Here is a 23,763-nt window from a genome sequence, read left to right as displayed (position 1 = left end):
TGGTTGTGGACACTTAGTCTACCTTGATCTCTTAATTGCTTGATTGTAGACATCAAAATCACCGCTGATTCTGAACTAATTTACTCAAAGATAACTTTATAATGGCGACACTGTACGCGCAGTTAGAATATGTGAGTACCCTACCGATTCACTGTCTTCAGAGAGAACAAAGCACAAATATAAGCATATTATAGCGAGCAGAAATACCGAATTCTCTGCCTCTCATGAATATCCTAGTCACAGTAAAAAACGAATTTAGACTCAAGGCCATTCATGTGGCCTATCAGCAGACTTCACACTAAACGAGACGGATATCCATAAGTGCTCCATTATTATTTAGAGTTCATGATTAAGAGTCCGGCGCATGTCGGGGGGCCTCTCACAGGCACACCTTGATCTTGCCATTTTAAATCTGAAATGACATTTCAAGGGTGCGGCTGATAAAGACCGAGGCTGTCCGCGCGAGAGTCCCGGCATATCAATCAAAGCCAACATGCCAGTCGCACTCATTCTGTAGGCCAGCCTTGTCCATCTTCATCTGTTTATCAGCAGCGGCAGCAGGTAGCGCGGTTACTGTAGCATTCGAAATGAACATCACTGCCAATCAGCCCATCTGTTCTACAGCTCTCTTTAATCGACTACCACAGCTTTTTTTTTTTTTTACACAGGAAAGCCAGGCAAAAAAACATTGCATCACCGCCACCGAACTACGGCGGGGGGAGAACAGAAGTGAGTGGAAGAGTCAGTGTAGCACAACACCATTAAAACGAGAAAGACTCAGGCTCAGGCTCAGTGCGCCTATTACAGACTCCATTTCTCCCGGATCACCACCAGCTTTTGTGCCATTTCAACAGCGAGAAAAAAAAAATAATGTATAATAAACACAAAGTACATGTAATGACACCTCCACGGTGCTAATTGAGGCCAATTTCTTGTTGGCTTGAGTGTTGAACAATATAATTAAAAACACACAACTTTGCATTAATATGCTACCATCGAATTTCATACATTACTTTTTTTTAGGGGACGGATTTCATGTTTGTGCATGTCTGTGGCAAGTCCTGTTAGCTTCACCGGACTCTTGCACACACGTGCCCACTCCCACGCCCACACACCCTCCCTCCCTCCCCACCTCACTGGGGCTCCTACAATCAACTGCCATCTGGTATCTAAATCATCAGAACTTCACGTTCCTGGTCTTCTCCAAAACCCATGATAATATCGACAAAGAGGTGTGGTTCATTGCCATTTTTTGTCTTTTTTTTTTTTTTTTTTTTTTTAATTATTACAGTACCTCAGCATAAGCAACATGTTTTCCCCCAATGGAAATCAATGACCATCTATATAACACAGTGATGTCTAAATTTAGCCATGAGAGAGAGAGAAAGAGGGAGAGAGAGACAGAGAGAGAGAGAGAGACAGAAAAAGACAGAGAAAAAGAGAGCACAGCTCCACATAAATTACAATCTTCAAGTTGCATTGAACTGTGAAAAACAGCACAGCAAAAAAGTGAGCCTCGAATGGACTGCCTGTCTATTAAATATTAACAGATTCATTTGCATGGAAATGAGAGGCGCAGCAGTGGATGGAAACTCTGATGCCGTTCAGGGCAGTGCGTCGTCGGAACAGAGCGAGAGAACAAGAGGAGGAGGAGGAGGAGGAAGGCAAGCACATACATGATGAAGTGGGTCAGGTGGAAGGAGGTGGTGGTGGGAGGGATAGGGGTGGGGGGGTGGGGGGGTAGTGTGGACAGCAGGGGCGACATCTCGACATCAGCAGGGTTATCACTTCTGCAGGGCCCGATCCAGTTTTTGAAACACGATCCACTAAAGGCGATATTTAGCTGTAAACACATCTGCTCATGAATAACTTAAAATGTCACCGTGTGCTCCGCAGGCACCGAGATGAGAGTACTTAAAGAAATACAATGATGGGAGATGTGCAGCGTCGAGGACAGGATGGTAGCTTTTGTTTTTTTTCGTTGTTTTTTTTTTAATTATTTTTAAAGTTTGATGGGACGGGGCAGGGGCGGACCGCCTCTTCAGCCGTCGGACACGGGAGGAGACACCCAGCCGTACTTCTCGTGGGTCTTCACCAGGCTCTTGAAGGTGGCCTCCGCCTCCTTGCGGCTGAAGGCCTTCTTGGACTTCCCCGCTTTTCTGCAGATTCGGCCCTGTAGGGGGAGTGGAGCACAATCCCATAAGACTACAGGCTCACAATCACCACCCAGTAGTCCATGCAGAGCCTCTACAGACACTCTATGCAACAAAAGCAAAAGAATTTACCTGGGAAAGATCTCCTGCACTGTTCAACACAACAAGTTCCACCAATAGTACAACTTTGTTAATCAATTTCACTCCAGTTCTCACAATTGCTAGTACATACCATGTAAATGTGCTTTAAATACAGTTACAGCATGAAAAGGTAGGTAATAACAGGTGGAAGGGGGAGTGATCGTTGCTCTTCCACTGATGTAGCTCACACAAAATCAACAGTGTCCATGGCAACACCACAGCACTGTAACCATAATATGATTTGGGAACCACTGCAAGAGCTCCACTGAATGGCCTAGCAGAGGCAGAGTATGTGTTCTCAGATCAATTGGGCACACTCTCTTTCCCTCGGTGGAGGGAAAAAATGTTTCCCTCCAATTTTTTTTTAAAGTGTAACAATCTTGTCAGGGATAAAATGAGTGCAAGATGCAGTTACCTTTTCACATTTTAACCAAAAACAGGCAGTTAAACAGCAGAGTTGAAGCCATTTAATCTGAAATAGGTTTAGGGCATTTAGCAACTGACAGCTACGGTTTCTACAGAATACATAAGGTGGAGGACAGCAGTTGACCCGCAAGATGAAAGGAAATGACATCACACTTGTGGAGGGAAACTATAGAAACGGGAACTGGCGTCTCTCTTTTGAAAGCACGGCAGATGCAGGCCCGACGTTTTAGTTCAGTTAACACAAAGGACAAACAAAAGAGCTTTACCATGGCAATATGCAAATTCTCTCAATAAAGCTGATTCCAAATGCCATTGGCTTCTTTTAAACATTAACAAAGAACTGATTTAATGACAGCCAAATGAGTAATGTGTTATACATACATGCAAGCTGGAAAATTTGTTTTTTTTAAAGCAAGGGCTAATTGGCTTGGTGAATTTCAGGAAAACAATAAACTGCCTTTTAACAAATAATTCTCATTTATAGCATTTGTCAATACTTCTTAACTAAACCACTCACTGTTATATTAACCTTAATGTTCAGGCAGCTGAAAAAAGATAGCTGATTATACCTCCTGGTCAACCCCTCCCCCACACTAAGCACACACATTCCATAAAAAATTCTTATCCTGCACTCATTAACACCCTGCCCCCAGTGGTTTGGTCCAAAGGGACCAGTCACTTTAAGTGGAATCTTCTTTTCAAATGGATCTCAGCCATTCGTTATAAGAAAGTGACAGGCAAAATGGAGGCATTAGCAAGACTCAGGCTCTTGGAAAATAATAGGCACAGACCTGGCAATCAAAATCACTATCAGATAGTCAGAGTGCCAATGAAATGACAGAAAATTATTTTTCTTGGCAGAAAGCCGCTTTCAGATTGCTTACTGTGTGTGCAGAAAGACATTCAAGCATATGGGAACATTTAAGGCCCATATACAGATTGAACAGCCACTGCTCACTTATCTACAGGGAGAGACTTAAGAGAGGGGCATTCAGACATCAAATAGCATGCAACAACAATATTATTGCTATTGTAATGATCACAATAATGAGGTCTGCTAATGAAAACAATACTTTCATATTTTCTCACAAATTCTCAAGCGACTGGAGTACCTGTTTGCACGCTCACTTATCACACTACTGAATATGCCAAAATTATATAAAAAAAACTGTCTGGACCACTAATACATCCAAACACAGAGAAAGAATTGCATTTCATTATACAGAATACATCACATAGATTACAAGAATAGTGCACTGCACTTTATTTTCATAACATGTGCTGTTATCCACGGTAGTTTTCTTAGCTTTCAGATTACAAGCTAGCGACTCAAGTTTGCTGAGGATTTCAACTGCAGTGCCACAGCAGGGACTACTGGACCGGCTACAAGTCCAGCTTCCAATATGCGGCAGCCTGGAGGCAATCCTTTGGAAACATGTCATTCATTCCGAGAACAGCTGTTGGGGAATCTGTCACAATCTAAAATAAGTATGGTAAAGGGGGTATGATAATTCCAGGTAGTGATCTGATAGTTGATGCTGCAGGGATACACCCTCATAAGCAAGTTACATTTTAATTTGGTGACAATTTCGGAAGCATTTTAGCAAAAAATAACACATCACTCCTCCACATACATCACTTTTGTTTCATTTTGCACCAACAATGACATAACGCTAGGCCTCAGATAGATGAGGAATTCATTCACTCATTTGAGGTCCAATAGTATATTCTCAATCTTTGCCTGAAATCTGGGATTCTGTATGTTGAGCCCAAAAAGGTATATTTTTGGGTTATTCAGCAAGTTTTTATTAAATAAGTATGTTAAACTGTTCACCTCAGGAAACACCCGTCCTCACATGCAATAGGGGGATATTAACTGGAGTGGCTTTCATGTGCTCATGCATTAAATCCATTAGACGATATTGATCATCCTGCTGAATCAGAGGGTTAAAAAGCTCAGCTGCTTTCGCAATGAGCCAGTGATCTCCTTGGACATGAGTAATCTTTTTTCCGTAAGGTGAATCGAGGCAGCCTAATTTAACAGCACGTTACCCTTGGTGCAAAGTCCATGCCTACAGAGGTGTCACTTCCTTTTAACCAGCGACTGTCACCAGGTGACAAACGAAGCCTTGTACGGACACATTTAGAGAAAATATTAAACCAAGGCAGTGACTCTGTAACATCCCACTACAAAAACAGGTCTGGAAAAACATGTGTCATGGTTAAAATTTTCTGTGGCCCTCTTACTTTGACCCCAAAGTCACCCCTCACCTAATTTACTGAATGTTACTTGCTGAAGACAAGGGTTTCTACAGGCTGAGAGTCCATCTTACCCTTGCTTCCATTTGGAAGCTGGTGTAGAGTGGTATACAAACACAATCAGTGGATACTGCTACATTCAGGACACAAGTTGAGGCATCACTACTCCCATTCTTCAAACTGACACTTGGCTCCCCATATAGGTGTCGCTGGCCAGAATGGCCTCTGTTACTCCAAAAACATTCTGATCTGTGACCGACCCATTGAAAAACATCTGGCAGGTCACGGTTTGCCAGCGCTGCGGGCACCCGTTTCAGTCCTAATTGTGCTGGTCGTCATCGGACCGCACCGTGACGCTGGGCAGCCGGCGGGAGAAACCCGAGCCACGGGCAGCGAGATGCATCACCCCTGGATATTCTCAGAGGAAACATTACATAAAAGCCAAGCACTCTGTTTGGATCGCTGTCATCAGTCCAACCTGTATTTCTTGCTTGGGAATGGATTTCCCTACGTGACACTTCACAGGGATCATACAAACTTATTTTCCCCCTTACCACAGAGTAGATTTTTTTAATCTTCAACTGAGCTGATCCTTCTGTCCTAAACAGGCCACACTGATGTGCGGTCAGACTGAACATATTGGTGTTTTTCTCTGGGTTAAATATGCAAGAAAATAATTAAGTATGTTTGAGATCTAAAATGATTGTTTTTTTTGTTGCTTTCTATACAAGGTTCACCTTAATCTTTGAAGATTTTTTGGATGATAACTGATGCCTGAAAGACAGAACAGATATTTTTTAAAAAACTTCTGTTCCCATGAGGCACAAATTACGGCACTGGATACTCTGCCTTGGTCTGTGACGGAAACATTTTTTCCCTCCATTGGTAGGCATGAATGCCAAAGGACCAGGGTTGCTCCAATGTGAAAGCTGCTGGAGAGACAAAAATAGCCCATTATTGCCCCAGGTCCTGTCAGAGCAGGCTGCAGTTTAATGGGCCAGAAATAATACTTAGAGCTCACTCACTCAAGAGGAAGTGTCCAGATTATGTTTCAAAGCCTGTGATTTTTGGATTAAAAACCAAATTGAGCTTTTAAAAGGCACCTGGGGAGGTTCTGTGCAAAAAAAAAAAAAAAAAAAAACCTCTGGAAAAGTGATTGGTTGAACGAACCTAGAAATTATAAATCACCCTTGTAAAGGCCACTGACTTGATGGTGCCCCTGGAACTGCACGTTCAGTTGAACAGTTTCCCTGGGGTTCACTTTCAAAGGACTGTACTGACGGGGTTCTTTGGGAAAACTGAAAAACTCAGAACTTGACTCTTTTTGCCAGAGCACAGCCCTACATGCTGTTAAGTTGTAGCTGTGATGCTTGTCTGTTAAAACATTCTTACTTTAGTCACAGACTAAAAAGGTGCCAAAATTTCCATAACACTTCAAGTTATATTAACTGAAAAAAGCTTCTGGTTGTGTACCAGCAGTGTGATTTGTCCAGTTGTTTCAAAGAGTGACCACTGAGTACGACATTTGAATAAGGTGTATGATAGCCAATCTAATGACTAAGGACTACTCAACTGCATATCACAGCCAGTTTGTACTAAGAACTACACACAACTATATTAGAACAACCTGCTCTGTTCAACCTGCCCTGTTCAGTATTTTGTCAATGCAAGCATTACTGGACTGAGACACCTGAGGCATTACAAAAACCTTTTAAATTAAATGCCACACTTTTCAATTGTATTTTTTAATTTTTGATTTTTACAGAAAATTTTACTTAAAATAAAAAGAAAATCATTGCTAAATTTCACTAACATGCGTACAGCGGCCCTTTCAGCACCATTTTTTGCATTAAACCAAAAACAGTACATAACTGATTATTGCCTGCCAATCCATCAAAAAAGAAAGAGATGGAAATATGCCAGCAACTGCAGTCACATGCTTCAGCTTATTCTTGGTTTTACTGGCTTTCAAAATAATTATGTTTAGAATATCTTGCCATTTATATTTAGCCCTGCAACTGTGCAGCCTAAGGAATCATGGCATTCTGTAGTAGCATTAATTAATGACGGTAAAGTAAAGTTCACCCCTATCTAATTGCTTTCCATCTGAATATGATTAAGAATTCCATGGATCAATATAAAAAGATTCACATGACCCCACTTGCAAATTTAGGTATCGCACAAGGCAAATTCCAAATACCGTTCTTGAATTTAAGGAAGCCCCATATGGGGACTACATTAAGTATAGCCAAAGGCATGTAAGACACACAAACTGCTCTTATACGGAAAATCACAGTACAGTGTGTTGTTTCATATATTTTATTCATATGTCCAAGAATACAGGGAAGTCCAAGAAAAGATCATTATCATCAGAAGCTCTTCCTGTAGGCTTACGTGTTAAAGTCCTCACCCTGGTTAAGTTAGATTGCTTTAATAACATTAAGTGCTAGCGGACACTGAATTTCGATTAGTGTGAAGAGCTTAAGGGTGACATCTCTTTTGCCAAGCTTATTAATGGCATCACATACGTCTTAGATCGAAAACACATTAGTCTGTGAATCAAGATAAAATAATGCTTTTTACCACAAAACTGAAGGACTGCTGGAAAGATGACAGATAAAACTGTTTATCGTCATCCGTCATTGTCAACTTCTTGACAGAGTGCCGATTAAAAAGCTGCAGAGAAAACGGCATGTATTAGAGGAAGGGATTTTTTTTATTGCTTACCACGCATTGATCTCAACCGTAACAGGAAACGGTTCAATTTCTTTAACTGCTTGATAATTACTATCTCCACTCCCTCTGGGAGCGTGATGTTGAAACACGGGCCGTGATGTTAATTCTTCATGTATGCTTGAGGCTGTTGAATGAAAATGGTTATTTCATAATGCCTTCAGGTGCTCAGAAATAATGGTTGAAGCCTGGGATCTTAAAGCCCAATGCCAACCACTGGTACAGGTTACAAGAATCGATGCAGTCAAAATTTCCACAGCAAAGGAACGTTTCGAGACGCGAAATGTCTGCATCCCGGATACATCTCCATTTTATGGACTGCATGCACCATGTAGCCTAGATCACAGACTCAGCGATGCAATGATCACAGCAACCAAATCCAGGGTCGTCATGGAGACAAGGTCTGAAATATGGAACCAAAATGACCACTAGCAGCTAGGTAAGGGCAAGGTCAGAGGGTAAAGACCTCATTGGTCCAATTTCACTCAAGCTACATTAAGAAGAGGGGAATTACTGCACACTTTCACGGGACAACAATTACGACTAGCAATATCCATTTTCAAGGCAATTATTCACACTGAACAAATAATGTCAAAACAGTTGTTTGATTTCTGCATTTTGTACAGGGAGCTGCAGTGTGAGAAAAATAAACTGAATGTTGGTACAAGTCTGCCATACTGTGCTACCCAGCTGGCATCCCAACATAGCACAGTAGTGTTGGCTAGTATTTCCTCAGTAATACATTAGACTGTCTATTGAATTACAGTAATGCAATGTAATATATGTAATATAGATAAGTAAAAACAAATTTAAAACGGGTCTCAGACGTTATCTTTATTTGCTGCATAATATTGAATTAGGTCATTATTTAATAGTTACGTGGCATAGAGGTAAGTGTCCAGAAGGTTACGGGTTCAGTCCCCAGCAGACACATACCAAGGACTCTAAAATAAATCGCTACATTTCTTTTTGGAGTTAATATTGTACTGGTCTGAGGTGGACTGGAATGCTGATGAGTAGACACCAAAAGCTGTCTCGGCTATGACTTTCGTAATTTCATTTCTGCATTATGCATGTTTTTCTCGAGCACTATGCACCACTGCAAGATACAGTGGGCTTCACAGTACCATTGGATGTTACTGCTAGATAGAGAGGCAACTACACATAGCGTTTCATCACGTATTTTTTTTTCTTGCGCCAGATATTTTAAGAGTCAGACACTAAAATAACCACCTATGCGTACGCAGTGCGCACAAAGGGCGCGTGTCCTGTGTAAATTACATAATACTTCTGGGGGAAGTTCTACATACGATCACGGCTGTTTGTTGTCGAACATGCGGTTGTTTCTCATCGTGGTCTAATGACAGGACCTAACACGCGTGCACCCACACAAACAAATCAAGACACCCACCTGTCCTTTTACGAGACTCGCTGCGAACTGTCTCATCACTGCCTCCACGGTGTATGCGCTGGACCATCCGCGGGGTGTCAACAACTCCATGCAAATAGCTCCTCCGTCGAGTACGTAGCCGTTCTCCAACCTGGGGCTGAGGACCCGCATGAAAGGTGGAGAGAAGGGGAAATTGTCGGGGAATGACACATTCAGCAAGATATACTCGGTGTTGGTTTCTTTCATATCCTGCCAGAGAGCAGAGTCTTTGTCCACCTGGTGCAACTTGACATTCCAGTCAAAGAGGTTATCGTCGGCCAGTTCGACGGTTATAAAGTTGTCACCCAGCCTCCGGATCTCTTGCAATTCCTTCATCAATCTCCTCGTCCGGACCTGGGTGCAGTGCTGTCTGTGCGGCGCCAGTGGTAACGAGGTACTGGTCGCCTTGCCACCTCCCACTTGCTGTTTTTCCTTGATGTCCTTGCCCTGTTTATCCTTAACGGGCGGCTTGTCCTTACTAGATTGCTCCGATTTCTTGGTTTTTATTTCGGGGGTGCTGAGGATGTTGCTCTCGTTGTTGCTCGTGTTGCAGTGCTTCGTGTTGTTATTTTTCTGATTCCCTTTCGTCCCTTTGAGCGAGCCCTGGTGATGCTTCGGATCCTCCGTGTCTCGGTCGTGAAGCCGAATGAGACCTATTTTCCGTAGAAGAGTAGCCATTATTCCGCTTGACGTTCGAGCTGTGATCGCTAAACCGCTGAATCGGTGTCGGCTTTAACGAAAACGAATAAATGCCTTGCCTACTGCAGCCTTTGAGGACAACCACTGGACGATCGCATGAAGCCCTCCGAACTCAGTGCATCGTTTCAAACGAAGCTCAAAACAAGAACACAAAAGCCATTATTGAAAATTAAGGTAGCCTACACGATAAATCTGACTGACAAGAATTCCGTCAAATGCGTTAGGTTATGCAATCGCTACGTTACGCAAACAATTCTAAAAATCAATTCGGTGCAATTCTCTGATCTTCGTTGCAGCAATTTTGACAGGTCGGTGATGTTGTTGACTGCAGTCGTGCGGCTATGGCTGCGGATTCTGTGATCCTACTCGTTTCTTCCAGCGATTTTTTCCCATGCACTTCGCCGCGTTGAACGATAATCACAAATGATCCTGTCCTCAGGTCTCCTTTTTCGCAAACAGATAATCACATCTCCATTTAACGTTACCGCGGGTTTCTTTGTCCAAGGTTATGTTCGACACGGTAACTTACCCTTGATGATAGCTTGTTGTTTTTGGCTCAGCAGTCTGTTAAAAAACGTATCCGGCAAAAAATGCGTGTAACAGTATCTGGTACAGATATCTGAGACCGTTTAATCCAGAGTTTCCCGTCGATCTGACTTTGCAGAGGTAGAAGCTTTGATATAACTGCAGCTGCGGCAGCGCTAGCACTAATGCTGCTTGGAACGAACCAATCTGATAATCCTTAGCGAAGGGAGCACACAGACAGAAGCAGCGGAACGCTCTGGACGTAAAACGGCTTCCGCTGTACCTGGACTGAATGAATAAACATACCTCACGCACGGAGTAATATATGCACAGAGTGGGCAGGGTTTTTTCATGGATCAGCTGTCGTATTCGAATGAGCTTTTGACGAGTCGTTTCTGTCTTTTTTTCTCTGGTCCGTTAATACGTTTCAGTCATGCTAATATTGGGCCCCTTGATGATCGAATGGCACTGAGATTTTGAGAACCGTAAATCGGTGATTGTTATATCAACCTACAATTCAAGAAATTGCTGTCCAGTCGTTGAAAGAATACTTTCCCAGTGAAGTTTAACTTTTCATTAATTGGTGGCATTTATAGATTGAAATTAGTTATACAAAGACATTTGCCAATGATCGAAAATACCATTGATTTCAAAGCAAATAATTTGTTTTCATATTAGGCTGATACACAATGACAGTGAACAGACCGTTGACTCATAAGTACACCGGTAAGCGTGTACAGTGCATAGGCTAATCCATAAAATGCTTGGTGCAGCTCGATTCGTGATTTAGTTAAATCAATTAAATTAAATTTAATTTATGTATAATTTTATCTTTTCAACATACCTTAAATGAAAAAAAAAAAATTTCATCTACATTTATATAATTAACAGAAAGGCTAACGTAATTAAAATCACGTTCACCCTTTTCCGTAAGTAAACTACCATGTAATATCATGCACAACTTTTGCACACAACAGTTATCTAAATGCTGTGTATCATATTTTAGTGACGTCCATTCTTGGTAAAATTCAAAGGAATGGTTCAAGATGAGGTAAACATCTCAAGAGGTCACTATTGGGACTCTTAAACCGGCTGCGCTTTCTGTCCTTTGAAGGTACATTATGACCATGTTTTCAAGGAAACATTTAACATTTGCTGTATGATACTCTTTAGGTTCATTTGCAACACTGCTTCAATTACTTATATTTAAAAGGTCTCTACAGAATTCACTAAATAGAACACCGCATAGATACACACATAGAAGTCTGCTGGGTGTTGCCAGAGATGTGGACTCACTTTATGGGTTGACATTCAAGATGACTTAGTGCTGCTTAGGGTGTTTTAAGTCAATAGGAATACATGTAAATTGTATACATTATCAATTGTCCTGAATAAAGATGCACTTTTGACAAATAATGTAATACAATGATTTTTCACAACACACTGGGAGAGCAATTTCAATTCAACCATGAATAAAACTCACTCAGATGGAAAAGAGTCTGGTGTCAAGAATCTAAGAGCAGTTATTCAAATTCCAGGGGCACAAGAAAAAAAAGGAAAGAAAAAAAAAACATGAATGTTTTTGATATATTTCATTATCTAAAGATACCTCTCAGGGAAAATCATCATCGTTTTATTTTGTTTGCAACCACCCTCCTCAGAAATCATTAAGTCAAATTACATCATCACAAGTGCCGTTCTGTGTTTTCTGCAGATAGGAGACAAATTGCACGGGGATTGTTGGCCATGGGATAAGATTATGAAACGCTATTACTCAGGCAGAAAATTGCACAGTAGAAAAATGACTCAAATGTGCAGGTAGTAGAACTGAGATATGAAAATAGGCAGTTTAGGCAAAATTAAGGAGATGTACTATGCCTTCAGATTGTCTATTTGCTTTTCCCCCAACTGCCTCGGCAGTCAATCATGCCGTTTGAGACCCAAGTGAATCATCCTCTACTCCTCTTAGCACTGGAATGGCTTCCAGGCAGAGATGATTGCATGCATAACATATTCAATCCTGGATCCACTGCTTCGAATATAAAATGCATGCAATAATATATGTGCACAGTGACAATTTACAGATATAAAGATAAACAGTATGGGCTGCTGTTTAAATAACCATCATAGTGCAACAAGTATGAAATGGTGGTTACCCCTGGAGGCAGGGTCATTGCAGTCCTATACACTGTTTTACTATTGAAAAGCATCAGCTGCTCCAAAAATGCAGCTGTAGAAAAAGGTTACAGAAGTACATAAAATGTAAGAATTTATAAGATTTACAAACACATTACATTATTATTGAATAGTACTTTATAATTTACAACCAGTATTATTATGAATAGAAATAGTGGTACTGCTGTTGCTACTACTACTACTGATGATGATAGCAATAATAATAATAATAATAATAATAATAATAATAATAATAATGCCACTTAGAAGATGATGTAATCCCTGTATAAGATGTAACACCAAATGTATCTAACCAAGTACATGCTAAAAGGTTAAACCACATCTAACTGAGACCTAAAGAATAAATCTTAGTTCTAATTAGATTAAACAGAATTAAATATGATATGCAAGCAATATAAAACTTAAATTTAACCAGCAACAAAATAAGAAACAACATCTGCTAAGGGGAAAAGGTATACATGGGAAAATATATACTTTGGGAAAATGCAAAAGCACTGTTTAAACAGTTGTGGTTTGAATTCTATTACAAAACGCACAATTCAAATGTTTTCAGGCAGTTCATTCTGTGACCAGGGACTTAGACAGGGAAGGTAGAAAAAAAACTGAATGAAATAGTGACAGAGCTAATCTGAGCTATGGATTAGCTCAGTGGATGGGAGGATCATGAAATGTATCCTCTGTTTGCCATCCCATTTAAAAGCTGACCATTTGATGTTTTCAGGGTATAGCACAGAATCCAATATGGCCACCAAGTCACGTGCTTGCAAATATGAACATTTTCTTTGCAATTAAATCTCTCCTTTCTTTGTATAGAAAAAGGCAAAAGATGCTGTGTTTCCAGCTGCAGTACGGAGTGAGGAGAGGCACCCTTCTTCAAATGCCGTGACTACTACCGTAGTAGACTACTAGTTATAGGTCTATGTTAACAATGTGACCTGTTAACAAATGGTAGGCCTAGTGACTTCTATTATCATGCACTTCTCTCGATGCTCAATAAATATACTTTATATTATATACTATAAGTCTGGTGAACTTTCAATACATCAACTTTCGAGGTAGAAGGGGAAACATAGCGCTAATATCAACGAGGACAGAAACAACAGTGTGTACACAGTTTTTGAGGGAATTAACGGTACCTCCGATACAACGCCACAGCGACAAATACTTTGTTTCCGGAAGGAAACTGCTTTATATATATATACGGGCATCCATTTAGCGCAATCGCGGCACTAAACGGTACGGTATGTGGGTGTTTCACTTGGTTAACCTGTTTCAACCACTAGCCCTTTCTCCTGAGTTTTAAGACAAGTGATTCTGCGCAGCTCTGAATCGATCAGTTGGTTTACGGGATCTTGTTGCAACACATATGCGCTGTTACTAGAGTAACCGAGTATTCTCGTTTGTGATTGGATAATGTGCTGCCGGAAAGCAATTCGACAAGATGGAGGTTTTGTGAGGAGAGTTGAGATATGTTTGCCTTTGTTTTAGTTTCTTGGATCTGATCCTTATGGTTTACATAAGTAGTTAATATTTGTCTGATAACCGAAAGGATATATGTTTAGTTAGTTTAATATGGCTGAGAAATTTGATAACCTTGAGGAGCATCTAGAGAAATTCGTAGAAAATATCCGACAGCTAGGAATCATCGTCAGTGACTTCCAACCGAGCAGTCAGACGGGACTCAATCAAAAATTGTAAGTTTTACCAGCTAGGTGGTACCTCATTATTTTTGAAAGAAGTTAGATAGCTAAAAATACCGATTTATATCTCATGACAAACTAGATAGCGACAGGAAAGTGTGTGGGAAAATGATTGCCGGCTAGCTAGCTAGCTAGCTAGCCAGTCAATGAAGTGGTGTTCTTTCTTCCTACTGTTTCTTATATCTCATATCCTTTAAGACTAGCTATGTTTTATCCGGAAGATAACTAAGTAGGTCGCTAATGAGATAATGTAGCCAGCTGTCTAGGTAGCTGACTGTGACCAATGCTTCTTTTTCAGGAATTTTATGATCACGGGATTGCAGGACATTGAGAAGTGTCGTCAGCAACTGCATGATATTAACGTACCGTTGGAAGCGTTCGAGTAAGTTCTGTTTTAAGTTCACATATGTTTGTCACAGTTCCATAACCCTTCAACACTAGCAAATGGAAACAGACTGTTTAAAAGTTGCTGTGTAGATTCATAATAGTTACTCATCTGACGAATGCCATTTCTCTTCCGGTCACGGTATGTGACGTATTGTTGAGCCGTTTCATTCAGCAGTAACGTCACGCATGTCATAATATCTATGAATTCTATTCATAGGTACATCGATCAAGGTCGCAACCCTCAGCTTTACACCAAGGAGTGTTTGGAGAGAGCCCTGGCAAAAAATGAACAGGTCAAAGGAAAGATAGACACTATGACGGTATGTCAACACGGGCACCATGTTCAGCATAGAACTGCATGCCTGAGGTTCCATTTTTCTGTAGGTGCTCTCAATTTACTTGGGTTTCTCACGTTAGAAGTATCTTTAGAGGCATATTGGTCCTTCTTCAGTGGAGACTAGAGTTGTGACATCTATGTAATTACCAACATTATTTTGTTAACAGACTATGTTGATACTTGTCCCCTTTTTGTCAGTGACATAGGGGCCATGAATTCTACTTCCAAAATTTGTGATTGACCAGATTTATTGCTTACCAAGCTGTTACAATATCTTTGCAATGACTTGAAGATTTGTTTTTTACATAGCCTGTGCCATAGAATGGCAAATCATCTTCCAATTTTTTTTGTTTGGAAGATCTGAGGGGCATAGAAAGGAAGGATCCTTACCATATTCTTTTCTTTCTTTTCAGAAATTTAAAAGTCTTCTCATTTCTGAGCTTGGAAAGGTTTTCCCAGAGGAAATGGCCAGGTATAAAGCCATTCATGGGGATGACCCACCCTCATAGCAGTTGAAACTGTGGTAAAAACACTGCAAAAGCCAAATGTACATATGTATATACACAGTACCTTTCTAAAATGATCAAACACCATAATGTTTAAACTTGTATTTCATAAAATTTTATACTGATGCAATGTTCAGGCAGTGATGTTGTACAAGCTGTAGCAGTGTTCTCTTGTGACATGGACTATGTCATTGAAAGGTTACCATTAGCAGAGTAAATTTAAATGTGGGATTACTACACCCAGATAATCTACGAGAATGTTGTGAATTTTTACAATGCCAAATGTTGTTTCATTTTTGTTTTTTCCAATAAATGAGTTTGGGATTCAGAGGTTTGTCAGTTGTAGTAAATGTTGTGATTAGTTTTCCTGAAATATTTAAAATCACAAAATTATAGGTTTGGGGAGCAGCTTGCTAACCTGGTGCAGATACTGTTGCTATATTCATCATTCAGTTGTGCTGCACAAAAAAGATTTTCCAATGAGTTGTACCACACGCAATAATTAGTTTTTCACACGTTGTTAATTATGATATTTATTCTCAATTATGGTCATCCCAAAAGTGGAAAATCTCCCCTTTCCAATATAAAGTTACCAACTAAAGCATTTTCACACACATTAAGAACACCTTTTGTCTCTTGTTGGAGTGATTCATGCATACAGTCCAGGTGCCACACCTTCCCTAATCACATGTCTTAGGGACTAATGAATGGAGATATTCGTGCTACCTTCATTTTGAGTTGTAGTGATATGCTGCTTGGTTCTTTGACTTTTCAATGAGATTGACACGATGGATGACACAAGATAGTAGAAGTCCTATGACATATTTATCTGCTTGGCAGATGCTTGCAGAGCATACCTTTTGGAGCTATCCATTTATACAACTTGATATTCGCCTAAATTATTTGGATTACGCATCTTGGCCTACCCCAGGAGTCAAACCTGTCACCCTCAATTTATAGGCTCAGCTCCATTTCCACTATGCCACCCAAGTGCCGACCGCCTCTCATGTGCCCCATCTTCCACTGTATTGTAACCTTCCACCATTCAGTGGTCACTGTGATGGATAAACTGTCCTCTTTAATGTCCACTCTTCAGTCCAACAACAATGGCTTATCTGGAAGCATTCAGGTCAGGACAAAGCACCCGGCTCTGCGTGAGGGGACTGTGAGACTGGGGCTTGTCTCACGACCTTGGAGCAGTACGTCCTGGGCCTGGACGGGGAAATTGCCCTTTTATCTCAGTGCATTATCTCTGTCTGAGATCGCGAGAGTGGAGGAAGGGATGAGTCCTTGCTGGATTCTTCATTTTTTTCCTCCGTCAGCTGTACCAAATCGATTTCTTCCTCAGACTGGTCCTCTGTTATTCAAACTCACCTAGAGCCATGGTTGGAGTGACCCCCCCCTCCCTCTCTCCCTACAGATACAGGAGCGTTTTGCAGGCACCCTTTGATGCCATCGGCAATGGTAGGTGACTTGTAGATATGTGAACAGAAAGAACATTTTCATTTTTAAAAACAATTTATAAACAGATTATATTATATTAGTTTATTTGAAATATTATGGTGGATCTTCAGTAAGTATGTTATATTCCACAGTAAATATGTAATATTTTGCTTGTGGAAGTAAATCCTCAGTTGGTTTTTTGACAGGAAATGACCTGTGTTCTACTGCTAAAGGCAGAGAAACTGGGCTGTCACTGACAGTCCAGGCCTTTAGCATCCCATTATTAGGCAGCTGAACATGCTCATTCCAGCTGTGTCTGTCAGTGTTTAACCCTGTTCACACAAGACTCCTTTTCTCAACATTCCAAAGGGATTTTGCTTAAACAATGTTAACAGAACCGTTTTGTTGTAGCTTCTGCTTTTTCTGTGCAATAATGAAGCTCTGCTCTCAGCAAACAACTTCAAACTGGATGTTAGGTCACAAATCCCAGGAAACTAGACAAAAACCCATGGGGATTTCTCAGGAAAACAAATGGCTTATTTAGCCGGCGAAATTGTTACGGGTAATGTCTCGACTGGCAAATTCACCCAGGACTGCATTAAATGAGGGCGGTAAAAAGCCAGTAAGTACTTCATGGAAATTAGGAAAACTACTTAAGTGTGAATACTTTTTTTCTGCTGAGGATTGGCAGGAAAAATTACATTTGGCTGCCCAAGAAATCAAATTGTACATGTGGAAAACATACTCTTCCTGGTACTTTCTGCCACTAACTACAGACCTGAGATCAGATTGTCCACCACCAATCCAGCTCCCAACAATTTAAAGTATGATCTTTATTCTGCATGAGGATCAGTTCCTCTGGGCAAAATGTAGAAACATTCCATGGATAGTCATGGACTTAAGCCTTTATTGGAGATCAGCACAGTTTGCTTGTTTCTAAACAAATTGTTGTTAACCTGATATGGATGAATCACTGATACATTGCAAGTTTTATCCAGTCTTAAATGTTGGACCTTAAATAAGAAATAGAGCATTTCTATAACTGTTTAAACAAGTGAAAATAGATTTCTGCACTGTGATATATAAGAATAAAGCAGGTGGTTTGTCACATATATGTTAAAGCTAAGTGTTTTCCTTGGAGTCATACCCATCTCCAAAGCAAATGATGCCAGGCTCTCTCTGGAGACAAATTAGCCATTGTTGAGCAGGAGAAAAACCTCCTCAGAGAGTGAGCTCATCTCAATGAGGACTTCCTGGGACTATGAGCTCAGTGACTGTACTCTGGCTTCCAGGAAATGACACAATGCAGTGTGTGTACTAGACCCAATACATAACATTCCGTAGCTCCTTCTGCAGCAGATGTGTTTAACATGGCAAACAAATTTATAGAAACTCAGCATAGCTATTACGGAAATGTGTCGAGTCCTGGTTAGGACCCTAGTTTAGTTTCCTTTGCCTTGTTAAGGACAGGAGTAAAGCTGTATAATATGTGAAATACAAGTCGCTCAGGATGTGAGCAACTAATACACAGATAATGAAAGTTACATTACTCAGATATCAGGTCCCATTACCTGACGCTCAGTTTATAATATATAGGTGACATGGATGGTGTCATTTCCATGCGAGATTTAGTATTTATTTAACTTAGATATTTTGCACATAGACACAACCAGTTCACCTGCATATTGTCCATCCATCCAACATTTTTTTTAAGTCAATGGGGTGGAACACTGTAAGGAGGCCTCTTCTCCTCTTGTGGTTCCAGTCATGTATGTGGAAAAGGCACAGGTAATACAATGACACCACACTGTTCTGCCTTTGTTTGCAAGCCTGCGGGCTATCGAGCATGAACAGAGCAGAAAAGAATCCCCTAGGCCAAGAACCGTCTGATGTTACATGTACAATCATAATCACTTACCGCAGATTGCTTTTCCGTATGAATAAAAGATCCCCAGTGTACACAAGACGAACACATGGACACCTGTCAGTAAGTCAATTTTAGGCCGGATTTCAGATCCCTCTGTTGACTCAATTATTACTTTTTGCGATGCATAATCACTGCGATTTGCTCCTTAAAATATTTGTACAAAGCATTTGAAATCCTCATTATTCTGATTGAGGTCAGGGATGTGTAATTTGGAGGAGGCCCAACACAAGCCCATGTGCACATGTGCGCACACACACACCCGCAGCCAACGCAGGCAGTGCGAAAAGAAATCCTAAATAATGCTTTGGTTTTTTTTCACTGAAGCGAATGAGGCACTTTAATTTGATATTAATTTCAGTGGGTCTATGGATAGAAATGATGTATTAATCCTGATTTATGGCCTCATTTACATTTTTTTGTGCTGACTAAAACAGCTTCCGTCGGGCAGCGAGCACAGCTGATGCAGGCATGATGTGAAACCATTTAAATCCCTCCATCGCTTTTCTTTTTCCTCACTGCTTTACAGCGGCCTTCATAGAGCAATCCAATTAGGAATTTCGGGTAATTCACGGTTGTGTATTCACATCCACAAATGTTGATTCAACTGCAAGCATTCTATGTTTGGACAATTCTTAGTAACGTGCTTTGTGTCTTCCAGTCTGCAAAAAAGTGACACTGTGAATGGAATTTTTAGAGCCACTTTGAGCGTGTGTTTGAAATTTGGTTGCTTAGGGGAATTAGTGTTTGCACAACTGAGGAAAGTTGTGATGTAAAAGATTACCAGCATCAGAAGTCTTATTTAGATTTATTGCCTGCTTTATCACACGGGACTGACAGTGAATCCATTTTGCAAATGCTGTTTGAAAGATGCTGATGAAGGCTTGGAGCTAGAATGGGTGAAGTTTGCCTTAATCTTGCCAGTGTGCTTTGCTCTAGCCTCTGTGTGTGACCTTACATAATCAACCTAAATTGGAACTAAATTTAAAATGGATCTGTTTTTCATAAGCTCTCATTTTGAATTTTATACAGAACTGCCATTATTCCTTACGCTCTTCTTCTACCTGGTAACAGGTGGACAGGTTTCAGGAGCCTTTTTTTCCCAGAATCCCCTCAGGCATCTATCTAATGGGTTACATTATTACTGCATTACTTTTATGCAGGTCCCAGACATGAAGAAATGGAATCCAGCCCTTAGAGCTGAAAATCCTCTGCTCTGTGGCATTTGCAGTCACCAGACGAATCTCAATGAGACAGCGAACCAATTTACATCCAGAACCTCTGGTCTCCTCTGAGATGCATCACACGATGTGGAAATACATTAGAGTATATGAAGAGAAAGAGAGGGCCATAGCATGTCAAAAGAGAAAGAATTTAACACCTCAACAGACAATCAAGGCATACATACCTTAATGGTACTTCATTTTATCTCCACCCAAAATATATTGCCTTTGAGTGGCTCCTAATAGAGATGTCTTTAGGACATTAGCGTTTGATTCCCAGTGCTAAGCAAATGAGCTTGAATTTGCTTTCTTTGTCTTGGGAGTCCACAAAGTGATAGCTTTTGCCTGCAGCTCTGGTTATGAAAGCCAGTAAGTAAATAAGAGACATCTTAAGTGGATGGGGGGTCATCATGTGGATGTTACTGATGTTGTTATTGAGAAACGCAGCCCTCTGTCATTTAGTTCTCCCCCTTTCAACTTGGGTTATTTTGTTCCTTGGAAGTGCCTCTGTGATTTCCAGAAACCTTGTTGCCATTCTACCGTATGCGAGTGCCGCTACGATGATGCACTTCAATCAGGGGAAAAAAACAGGCTCTGATCAAGGGCAGCGTTTCGGAAGCACAAGCAGTCCACCGAGGGCTTTGGGTGTTTGTACTGCGGAGCAGAAAAACACAAGCAGGATATGCCAGGCACACAAGGCCACTGCGCCTCATGCGTAAGACGCGATATTGTTTGCGAGAGGTGGTGTTCCTGTGACTCACCCAAGGTGACCATATTCCTTCTTTCCCGCCTCCTCATGTGTTGTCGTGCGGATCGCCCCCGAAGCCAGCCTCTTCGGTTGTTACCGTGGTTACCTACTCTCTTTTATTGCCGTATCACTCTTTTTTTTTGCTGCTGGTTCTGGGTAGCGTTGAAAGACCACAATGAGAAAGCATGTTGCAGGATCATTCCCCAAAGTCATGAAATGCACTTTCTTCTCTTCTGCCCTGTAACAGTCAGATTTTAGAGCTAGATTGTCAGAGAACATCCACCTATTGCAGAACGCACAACAAACCACTCTGCTAACAATTTATTTGCCTCTGAGGGAATTTCTTCCATGGCTTGGATGTGACACTACAAGGGGACTCCGTAATAGGCCTCTCAAAATTCTGCCTTTTTTGACTGGTACATCTGCAGGCAACACTGTGCCGCATCAAACGAAATGCTGTGTCTTGCACAACTTCCGTCTGAAGGGGACGGCGGAGCATAATACTACCTGCATAGCATTACCGTCATTTCTTTGTAATGCTAATGCTAACTGTTTAAATGTGACTCCGGGCATACAAGGCACTGTGTGATGGGTCTGTCGCAGCGTTCCTGCTGGGGGTGTTTTCATTTCAGTCCAGCACGCCGCCTCCCTCGCATGGGGTCGCGTGGCAGTCGACCCCTCTGCCTTCTGTCACCGCGGTTGCCATGGTAAATCCCCCCAACCCCCCCTCTCGAAACCACAGTCTGTGCAGGGAAAGCAGAGGAGGTGCTGGCTGGACGATGCTCTGATAGTAATACATATTCATGCAGCGTCTGGAAGGTAAGAACTGCACAGCTGCTGAACTTTGTTATTCATATTCTGGTCTCAGAGTAATGGGCCCACTGACCTAGATCAACCTCAATGAAGCACACTCTCAATACGGCACACACTAACTGCCGCCTATTCACGGATCCCGGGTTTAGCACTGAGTGGTGTCAAGTGGACCAAACGTCTCAGTAAATCATAAACAAGACGCCCTGTCCTCTGCGCACGCTCACGATTTCAGCTGATCACAGTGCTCTCATTTATGCACGATCATCTGCTGCCACAGCTCCTTTGAACTTCAAGGAAACAGTAAAGGTGAACCACTTATTATTTTATACTTAAGAGCAGTCTATCCACCTCCATTCATGGGGAAGTATGTGATTTTCGTGTTATGCCCAGATCTTCCAGAACTGCTATATTTTTGATGGTTTGGCTTGCTTGCTGCTCTGAAACAATAGAGGCAATGTAAGCAACATATATGAGAGATGGCTAGTTACAGGCTCATGCACCTTTTGTAGATTTGCACAGAGGTGAGGGTGAGAGTTGTCAGCGCTGCTTTGAAGAGAAATGTTGAGGATGATTTGGTCTCCATGGAGATAGGCCTTTCACTCTGACTCCTATTCTCATTAAAGCGCAAGCTTTGTATTATATCTGGGCTAAGGATTCGGCCATTCAACTTCAGTTCATCTTGTCTTGTTTAGAGACAGTACACTTACACATTGGCATACAGAGGTAGACTCTTAATGTGCACATCAGGGTAATGATGAGCTGGATTTATATGGTGTCTTCAATTTCCTTTAATGTATCTCAAAGTGCTTCATACCAAGTAGCAAAGACAGCCATTTTGCACTGAAACCTCCACTCATCCTTTAAAATATGACAACCTTGCACAAATAGAAACTGCCATAATATCATAAACGTAAAATACAGGCCTTCTGCAATGTTAGCCTTTCCTGAGCTCCATGGAGCAATTATACCCATATGATTTAAATTATGGAATCATCCACAGTGCAATGCATTGCTTCTGAGCAGATTGCATTCTCTTTTAAAGGCAATGATAGCCCTCCTGTCAGGATTTAAAAACTAATTTTATTCTCTTTCTTAGCCCACATACTGTAGCCCTGAGGGTCCTCATTTAAGACACTGGGTCTTCATGTTTTCGCACCATGATCTACCAACAAGCAACAGCCAATTTGCATTGCACTGGGCGCGAATCAAAATGCAGAGAATGCACTTTGCGTTCCCATAGGTTTAATTACCTCAGTTTGTTGACAATGTTCATCTCTGATTCTGCATTAAGCACAGAATAATAATGTTGCAGGGTGAGCAGTGAAATATCCCATGTTGCATTAGATGTCAATGTACAATGAGACTGCCTATTCTTAGCCTTGTCACAAGTTATTTGCTTTGCATACGTTAGTCATATGCCTTAATACCTGAAGATGGTAAAATATTGCTTCTTTTTTCAAAAGAAATGTGTGCACATACAGTACAAATATGCATAATAAGTGAATATAATAAGTACTCTACTAATGTAAGATATAATAATTACATATAATACAGGTTTTAAAAATATGCAGAGAATTTAAAACAAATGACCTTGGCCCATATTAAAGACACAGCACTTGTTCTATCCATCTTATGGGAAATGTTTCTACAGGGCTCTTTGGAGTAATGATCATTCATCCTTGGCTAGGTCAAAAATATTACAAGTAATTAGCAATTATGACACATATTTAACATAAATGTTAGATATCATATTGAACTACACAATAGGATAAGAAATATTAAAAACATATTTGTAAATGTGAATTTGGGAAAAATGATTGACATGAATTAAGGAAACAAGACCTACTGATTCACGCATTGTCTTACATTCTCTGAAAGGAAAAGGCTTTTATTGAGATATCAAAAGGGTTTTTACTTTAGAGGGCTTAGACCCCTGGGAGAGGCCATGCAGGGGCGCTCTACACTGAATAAGATTGGATATGCCATAATTATTTAATTAGATTATAACAAGAAATTACATTGCTGTTGGATTCTTGATATTCAGTATCACATACATGCCTTGAAAGACAACACCTCTTGTTTTCACTGAATAATATCATTAGCATGATATTAATTGTATTT

General features: G+C 40.8%; 2 protein-coding genes across 2 annotated transcripts; one reads left to right on the top strand and one right to left on the bottom strand.

Annotated features, from left to right (window-relative positions):
* Nucleotides 1–1,245: 1,245 nt before the first annotated feature.
* ube2ql1 (ubiquitin-conjugating enzyme E2Q family-like 1) lies at nt 1,246–10,827 on the bottom strand. The gene is made up of 2 exons (XM_036515833.1): nt 9,124–10,827; nt 1,246–2,173 (listed from the first exon to the last, which is right to left on the bottom strand). Exons 1-2 carry the CDS (start codon nt 9,817–9,819, stop codon nt 2,042–2,044), a joined length of 828 nt encoding a protein of 275 aa, XP_036371726.1. The 5' UTR covers nt 9,820–10,827; the 3' UTR covers nt 1,246–2,041.
* A 3,170-nt stretch (nt 10,828–13,997) lies between these two features.
* med10 (mediator complex subunit 10) lies at nt 13,998–15,765 on the top strand. The gene is made up of 4 exons (XM_036515987.1): nt 13,998–14,255; nt 14,560–14,643; nt 14,866–14,968; nt 15,399–15,765. Exons 1-4 carry the CDS (start codon nt 14,134–14,136, stop codon nt 15,492–15,494), a joined length of 405 nt encoding a protein of 134 aa, XP_036371880.1. The 5' UTR covers nt 13,998–14,133; the 3' UTR covers nt 15,495–15,765.
* The last annotated feature ends 7,998 nt before the right edge of the window (nt 15,766–23,763 follow it).

Source organism: Megalops cyprinoides, chromosome 21 (assembly GCF_013368585.1).
Source record: "Megalops cyprinoides isolate fMegCyp1 chromosome 21, fMegCyp1.pri, whole genome shotgun sequence".
NCBI classification, from domain to species: Eukaryota; Metazoa; Chordata; class Actinopteri; order Elopiformes; family Megalopidae; genus Megalops; species Megalops cyprinoides.
The sequence above is the reverse complement of the archived record's forward strand: the minus strand, read 5'-3'. Positions and strand labels throughout refer to the sequence as shown.

Bases quoted from the DNA above. Each gene is read 5' to 3' on its own strand.
- ube2ql1 (XM_036515833.1), bottom strand. From the start codon at position 9,819: ATGGCTACTCTTCTACGGAAAATAGGTCTCATTCGGCTTCACGACCGA. The intron at 2,174-9,123 runs GTGGGTGTCTTG...CTCCCCCTACAG, and splicing joins CGAGTCTCGTAAAAGGACAG to GGCCGAATCTGCAGAAAAGC.
- med10 (XM_036515987.1), top strand. From the start codon at position 14,134: ATGGCTGAGAAATTTGATAACCTTGAGGAGCATCTAGAGAAATTCGTA. The intron at 14,644-14,865 runs GTAAGTTCTGTT...TTCTATTCATAG, and splicing joins GTACCGTTGGAAGCGTTCGA to GTACATCGATCAAGGTCGCA. The intron at 14,969-15,398 runs GTATGTCAACAC...CTTTCTTTTCAG, and splicing joins GAAAGATAGACACTATGACG to AAATTTAAAAGTCTTCTCAT.